Source organism: Gekko japonicus, unplaced genomic scaffold (genome assembly GCF_001447785.1).
Source record: "Gekko japonicus isolate JY-2015 unplaced genomic scaffold, Gekko_japonicus_V1.1 scaffold2085, whole genome shotgun sequence".
In the NCBI taxonomy this organism is placed as follows: domain Eukaryota; kingdom Metazoa; phylum Chordata; class Lepidosauria; order Squamata; family Gekkonidae; genus Gekko; species Gekko japonicus.
This window is the reverse complement of record NW_015167115.1, coordinates 178,370-186,497: the sequence shown is the minus strand read 5'-3', so window position 1 is coordinate 186,497 and position 8,128 is coordinate 178,370. Positions and strand designations below refer to the sequence as shown.

At 46.2% G+C, this 8,128-nt stretch overlaps 1 protein-coding gene across 1 annotated transcript in view; it reads right to left on the bottom strand.

The window, feature by feature from the left end:
• LOC107111923 (aurora kinase C-like) overlaps positions 1-8,128 on the bottom strand; it is a 15,357-nt gene that overhangs the window by 1,847 nt on the left and 5,382 nt on the right. Inside the window, exons 4-6 of the mRNA XM_015412970.1 lie at positions 5,997-6,135; positions 3,741-3,889; positions 2,488-2,662 (exon numbers count right to left, since the gene is read on the bottom strand). Of these exons, the coding sequence (XP_015268456.1) occupies positions 2,488-2,662; positions 3,741-3,889; positions 5,997-6,135 (463 nt within the window). The remainder of the gene's footprint in view (positions 1-2,487; positions 2,663-3,740; positions 3,890-5,996; positions 6,136-8,128) is intronic.

Here is an 8,128-nt window from a genome sequence, read left to right as displayed (position 1 = left end):
AGAGTGAGAAGAGACGGATCTCAAGATGCTTCCACATGGTGATTCTCTGCATATATCTTGTTGCTATGGCGAATGAGGAGACATTAAATAAAATCATAGGTTACAATTGTACTTTTTCTTGGAGTAGGAAAACCCAACATTGATATAACATTGAATACCTTTTCTTGGACTGTGGAGTAGGATACCTCCCCTACTCAATAATCCAGGAATGAAATTGTGCACTGGGAGATTTGTCCATCACCCATCTTGGTGAAGACTTAGAATTATAATCTTGACTTGTGGATCAGCCCTTGACTGATTTGAAGCTCTTGTTCTGGCGTACCAGAACAAGGGGGAAAGAGTGATTCAGAGGGGCAATGTCTAGTCGCATATGCTGTTTTATTGAATCTGCCATATAGAATGGCGGGTGGCATGGCGTTGCATCTGGCTAAAGAGAAAGCGCTGCGTAGTTGTGGCGCTTGTAGGGAGGATAAATATGGAGCCAGCCATCCTACCTACAATGAGGGGTATCTCGAAACTCCGAGGAGAGCAGGTTTTGCTGGCACGACTATGTAACATCTGATGCTCAATATCCGACATTCTCTGTTTCTCTGTTTCATCAGCTGAAATGCGTCCGCTGAATGCAGAGACATTTGCAGTGGCATCCACACAACAGTTTCCCCTGCACTTTCCTTGCTTCCACCCTTTTGTTTCCTCCCCTGCTAACAGAGGGCTTTAAAAAAATGGTAATTGCTAGATCCCTACAGCATGATAAGATTGTAACAGTCTATTGTAACAGTCTATTGCCACACTCTACCAAGTTCTTTGTATTCTCAATGTTCATTTTTTAAAAAAGTCTCTATGAGAAGGTGGCTAAGTTCTTTCAATCCACCATGCTGTTCCGCCAAGAATAATTACAATTGTAACCTATGATTTTATTTTATTTAATGGCGAATGAGGATACATTAAATAAAATAAAACCATAGGTTACAATTGTAATTATTCTTGGCGGAACAGCATGGTGGATTGAAGGAACTTAGCCACCTTCTCAGTTACTTCAACAGAAGAATCATTCAAAAGTTTGTAAACTTGGGAATCCGAAAAACCCATCATGTTGCCAATATAGGGTTTAGATATTTAGAGCGTATATTTACATAAAAGTGACAGTGCAACGAAACATGTAAGATCATCTCAACACATCTAGATTCAGAGGGGCAATATGCTGTTTTATTGAATCTGCCATATAGAATGGCGGATGGCATGGTGTTGCATCTGGCTAAAGAGAAAGCGCTGCGTAGTTGTGGCGCTTGTAGGGAGGATAAATATGGAGCCATCCATCCTACCTACAATGAGGGGTATCTCGAAACTCCGAGGAGAGCAGGTTTTGCTGGCAAGACTATGTAACATCTGATGCTCAATATCTGACATTCTCTGTTTCATCAGCTGAAATGCGTCCGCTGAATGCAGAGACATTTGCAGTGGCATCCACACAGCAGTTTCCCCTGCACTTTCCTTGCTTCAGCCCTCCCCCCCTTCTGTTTCCTCCTCTGCTAACAGAGGGCTTTAAAAGAATGGTAACTGCTAGATCCCTACAGCATAAGATTGTAACAGTCTATTGCCACACACTACCAAGTTCTTTGTAGTCTCAACGTTCATTTTTAAAATAAAGTCTCTAGTCCTTTTCATTGTGGATATATAAGAAATGCACCTTTCCCCTTTTACCTCCACAGAAAAATGGACTAGAGATATTTTTTTTAACAAAAAGAAAGCTATGAACTCAGAGGAACTAGTAGACCATGGCCATAGATCATTTACTGCACTGTAATGATCTAGCCTGAAAGGACGCTCCAGGGGTCAGGGGGTGGTAATGTTGGCCATGGGGGCTAAGGCAAAGGCAATGGTGCCAGTGTGGCTGGGACCTTCATTAATGTATACTTTCCCATCCACATGGTGTGCAAAGGCACTCTGCGATCTTTCCAAACAGGTAGTCTCCAATGAGGTTTTGGGAAAGATCACAGCAAAGCAGAAGAAAACCTGAAAAGTGAGCTGTTAGGGGATGACACAGTGTGGATGATCCAAAATAACTCTCTCCAGTTTGGGTACTAACCAGAGCAAAACCTCCATGTGAAAGCAGCCTTGGTTTGCATTGCTGTAGAACTCAAAGGGACTTCTAATGACTTTGAAGTCACAAAACAGTGTAATCGAAAGCCCAGTCAACTGGGCCTTTGTGAAAGAGCATATTGGCTTGGCTGGAAAAATGCTTGGAGCAGAAGTTATTGTTCCTTTCAGATCCAATTATCATTTGATTGAGGCAAAAAATCCCCAAGCTGGTCAAATGCACGCCCCTAAAATACAACACGGACTCCCATCCGTTATAAGGAGGAAACGTTTTTGTCCTGTGCATCTGGCCGCTAACAAAAGCATAATTTTCTCCCCTTTAAGAATGGGTTCTCAGCTGTATGACGAAGCTTCTGCACGAATGCATTGTTTTAGAAACGCAGAACATACCTCTCTTATTTTCCTGAATGTCTCTAACCGAGTGGCTGCTTCAAATGGAGCATATCCCGTCAGACACTCGTAACAAAGCACGCCAACACACCACACATCAACGTTTTCATTGTGGGGACTCCCTTCTATCATTTCTGGAGCAAGGTAGTCTGTGGTGCCGCACAAGGTTGTCCTTCTGTAGTTTTTAAGAAAGGAAGTTAAATGCCAAACTAAAAGGAACAGCACTCAGGATAACAAAGTTAACCTCTTACAGACGACACAGACTGCCAAAAATACAAGTGGGTTCTGGATCAAATCAAGCCTGAATTCTCTCTGGAAGCTAAAATGACTACCCTGAAGCTATCGTACTTTTGCCACATTATGAGAAGACGAGACTCACTGGAAAAGACAATCGTGCTAGGGAAGACTGAAGGCAGAAGGAAAAGAGGAAGATCAAACATTCGATGGATGGACTCAGTGAAGGAAGCCACGGCCTTCAGTTAGACACAGGCAAGGCTGTTAACGATTTTGCAGGTCTTTCCATTCATAAGGGTTGCCATAAGTCAGTAGTGGGTCGATGGTTTCTGGAGCCATCCTTCCTGAGCTAAGGCAAAAATGTGTGAGCCAGAGGCTAAAAAACCATGAGCCAGCTCACACTAACTCAGCTTAGAGGGAACACTGCAGTGTTAACGATTTTGCAGGTCTTTCATTCATAAGGGTTGCCCTAAGTCAGTAGTGACTCGATGGCACATAACACATACCTTGTTTTACTGACTCTGGTACAAAAAGTCTAAGCAGGCAAATTTTTTTCCTGGCAGAGTTCTCATCCCCAGTGGGAATGAAGCCAATATACTGCAAGCCCCACTGAATAGACCTGCTCTCTCGGATGTTTGAGTTGGCACATGAGAAGGTGGTGGCTATTTTTGAAACAGATCCTGACTTGGATAGCCCAGGCTACTCGATCTCATCAGATCTCAAAAGCCAAGCAGGGTCGGTCCTGTCTCGTACTTAGATGGGAGACCGCCAGGGAAGTCCAGGGTTGTGGCACAGAGGTAGGAAACCACCTCTCTTGCCTTGAAAACACTACAGGGTTGTCATAACTCAGCTGTGACTTGATAGCGAAAAACACACAATTTTTGACACACTGCCCCAACCCCTGTGTCCAGTGGCCTGGAAAACACTGGTCTCTCTGGCCAAATCTGTCAGAATGGTAAAGGAACATTCAAATAAGGGTAAGATTATTTTTTAAAATGGAGTTCTAAACAGAGGCATACCTTAGTGATGGAGCATGCACTGACCAGCCAAAGTCCGCCAACTTCAGCTCCCCTCTTAAGCCTAGCAGAAGGTTTTCTGGCTTAATGTCTCTGTGGATTACTTTCCTAGCATGACAGTACATCAGAGCTTCAGATATTTCTTCCATATACTGCAAAATATTTCATGCAGAGACAGTCAGCCACCTCTAAAGTTGTGCAGAAACCTTATCTGCATTAGCTTACAACATCACTTGGAAAGCAGCTGGTGATCGATAAGTAAAAATGGAAACTTTCACATTAAACTCTGTGACAGATATCAGATCAACCCCATTAGACTGCTTCCCCTGACCACAACGGAGCCCTGGTACCTATGAAATCCACTTGCTTATGTTTACGCCTTGTTACTATTGCCCGTGCACCTGAGAACTGAGGTTTCAAAAATTGCTGGGAGGCCCTGACCTGGATAGCCCAGACAAGCCCAATCTCATCAGATCTCAGAAGCGAAGCGAGGTCGACTCTGGTTAGTACTTGGATGGCAGACTTCCTTGGAATACCAGGACGGGAGGACAGGGGCAGGTTTTGTTCAGCCATCTCTCTGAATATCCTCCAGGCCCCCAGTGGGGGTCAGTCACCAGAGGTCAACATGATTTCCAGGTGTGTGTGTGCGCGCGCACACACACACACACACACACACACACACACAAATTTGCTAGGAGCACTAAACACAGCCTTCCCAGGACCCATCTGGTTTGGCAGGACCCACGGCAGACCCCAAAATGGTGTAATGTGTGGTTAGGTCCAAGTCTATGGGACAGCATAGCTGGCCCTGTGTACAGTCCGCTGTATAAGGAGGTAACCTGAGGAGTCACTTCAGGTGGCAGATTTTGAGGAGCGGCAGGGCTATTTTTGGGCAGGAACGCACAGGAACGGAGTTCCGGCTGGCTCCCGAGTTGGCCACGCCCAGCAGGAACTCATTAGTATAACAGGCCACACCTAACAGCAGGAACTCATTAGGATTGGCTACATTAGGGGTGTGTGGCCTAACATGCAAAGGAGTTCCTGCTACAAAAAAGCCCTGTGTTTTGACAACAAACAAGGTAAACAGAATAAAAAGCAAAAGGTGGGTGTGGCTGGATGACCACACTTCTGGTAACGTGGGGGTGCGTCCTAATGTGCTAATGAGCTATGCTGTCAGGGGTGTGGCCTAATATGCTAATGAGTTTCTGCTGCTGGGCGTGGCCTATTATGCTAATGAGTTCCTGCTGGGCTTTTTCTACAAAAAGAGCTCCTGGAGCGGAAAGCTCCTGTTACCCCCCGAAGAAATAACTATCATCCCTTTGCTCAGATCTCTTTGAAAGCTTCACATCTAGTTCCTCAATTCCTGTGAGGTGCCATCTCTAGCGAGAGTTTAGCTGCCATTTCTAGTTGCCTGTTGCCAGGGCAACCATCGTGGTGGCTGGACTCCCATGAGAATTCAGGAAGCTCTACAGGGCATATGTGGTTTGTTGTGTTATTTTTAAAGACACCGTAGGTCACAAAGATGTGAGGAAGGCAGTCACCTGTGGCTTCCAGGTGGCGTGACATCAGCAAGACACACAGGCGTGGATCCTGCAAATAAATTCCATTCACAGATCCAGCCTGCACTTCGGAGAGCCCTCCCATTTGTGCAAGATCAATAGTTTTCAAAGCATAAGTAGAAGTGCTCTTGGAAGGGGATGCGCAGGTTACAGCAGAAGCTATCTAGTGCAACCTGAACTTGTTTTCATGGGATCAAAACGTTTAAACCCGGGGAGGGGATATGACTCAGTGGAAGAGCCTCTGCTTGGTGTACAGAACATCCCAAGTTCAATCCCCAGCATCCCCATTTAAAATGACCAGGCAGTAAGTGATGTGAAAGACCTCTGCCTAAGACCTTGGAGAGCCACTGCCTGTCTGGGTAGACAATAATGACCCTGATAGACCAATGGTCTGATTCATATCATATATGTTCATATACATCCATAACTTCCTCTGCGTAGCTAGTCCTCAATTCCCCCAAGCCCTCTCCATTACTGCAGCCAAAGGCTTGGTTCTTTTCATTATGATTATTTTGGCCAACTTGAAAACTGCCTCATTCTCCCACGTTAATATGAAGGCTGTGCTAGGAAGGGAAATAACCTGTTGGCAAGGCAAGGCAACAGAAGAGACAGGCAAACAGACAAGATACCACCAGGTTTTGTTCATTATACATCAATTGGTTCCCCTTAACAAAATTGCACCATTTGGCTTTCTACTCACAGTTGCAGTTCTGGTGTCATCAAAGTATTTCTTTTTCTGTAATTCTTTGTACAGCTCCCCTCTGGGAGCATATTCCAGCATGAGGTAGATCCGAGTCCGGTCATGAAAGTAATTATACATCCGTAAGATATTTGGATGCCTGGAGAAGGCGAAGAGAAAGCACAGGTGGATAATGGTGGGCTTGCTTGCGTGAGCCACTGTGGCAGGCTGCTCAATGTCTGTTTCCCCGCACAGGTGCCCTAGGAAGACTTCCAGAATTCTAGAAGGGAACGACCATTGTGCTGTGGCTAAGATATGGTCACTAGCAACGGTGGCAGGGCAAATGTAGTAGGATAAACCAGTACAACTCCATAAAGAGGTAATGGGAAGGCTACAGTTGGGGACCATCTTTCATAGCGTTCCATGTTTCTCACTTCTGCAGCAGCAAGAGGTTCTATGGCCAGCACTTACTGGGTTAATTCCCCTTTGAGAAAAGAGCACTGGAGATTGGTGGCATTTTTGTAGCATTGGCTGTACAAGCAGGGCACAGGTGGAAGCAGAGAGGCATTCCTACAGGGCAAGAGATCATCAAACCCCCAGAGGAAGAGAGTACAACCCCATCCCCTCTGGCTAAGCTCCTCTACTCCATGAATGGCTCTCCGTTTCTTCTCTCTAATAATTAAGTGTCATCAGGTCTCGGCTGTCTTGTGAGAAGCTCTCGTGGAGTCCTCAAGGCAAGAGATGAGCAGATGCCATTGCCTGCCTCTGTGTAGCACCCCAACAGTTCCTTGGTGACCTCCCATCCAGTGTTCCCTCTAAGCTGAGTTAGCGTGAGCTAGCTCACTGTTTTTTTAGCCTCCAGCTCACACATTTTTGTCTTAGCTCAGGAAGGATGGCTTCAGAGCAAACTAAGTTATGCAGTAGCCAAATCGCTCGCTCATGACTTTAAGGCCAGGAGCTCACAAAGTAGAATTTTTGCTCACGAGACTCCACAGCTTAGAGGGAGCATTGCTCCCATCCAAGTACCAACCAGGGCCAACCATACTTAGCTTCTGAGATCTGACAAGCCTAGGCTAGTCTGGGCTACTCAGGCTGCTCTCTCTCCTGTCTCTGCCTGTTCTGAACGACTGTTTACATGTACACTCCCCCATATGTCCTCTCCCTTCAGCTGCAAGCATTCACCGCCTCCTGGCTCTGATGGGTACTCCAACAGAGCCATTGTTTTCAGCTTGCAGGCACCTTGAAAAAGGGTGGCAGCTGCTACCACAAAACAGCCACCAGAGCAGCAATCAGCCACAAAAATGGGAGGATCCACGAAATGACGGAAAGTTCCAAGCTGAGTGTTTGGAGATGGAGGCAGCTGCTTCCTGGGAGGTGCTCCCAGCTGATGCAAAGGCAATGTCTCTTGCACAGAAGTGGGGGAAGGAAAGCCAGGATCTGGTTGCTGCTTTGGCCAACGGATGCTGTTTGTTTTCAGTTCTCAAAGGAGGGGAGGGTTTGCTGCCGGCACAGGAAGAGGTTGCCAAGCCCAAAAAACTTAAGCCAGGCTGCGTCTGTGGCCAAGCCAAGAGTGCATGGCTCTGATGCACATGCCCAGGATTGGCAGAACACTTTGCTTGTCAGTCAGCTACTTGGGAGTGACCTGAAGCTCTCTATTCCCCCCCCTCCCGTTCCATCCAAGACCCATTGGATTTTATTCCTAAAATTCAAGAAGTAAATGAGTACCAGAAACTGATCAGCAGGTCCCACGATGGGGTCTGGATCCTATCCTATTGTATCAAGAGAAGTTTGTAATTGTGTCACCTTGACACAGAGAGCCCTCCATCTTTTTGTGTTATATCCCTGAGGATGCCAGTCACAGCTACTGGCGGAACGTCAGGTTCTACAATGCCAAGACCACGGCCACACAACCCGGAAAATCTACAGCAACGAATGAAGTTTGTAATTGTTGTGAACCCGTGTATCAAGTCACAGCCGACTTATGGTGTGACCCTGTAGGGTTTTCAAGGCAAGAAAGAGACAGAAGTAGTTGGCCATTGCCTGACTCTAAGTAGTAACCCTGAACCTCTGGGTGGTTCCCCATCCAAGTACTAACCAGGGCCAATCCTGCTTAGCTTTTGATATCTGACAAGACTGGGCTAGCCTGTGCTGTG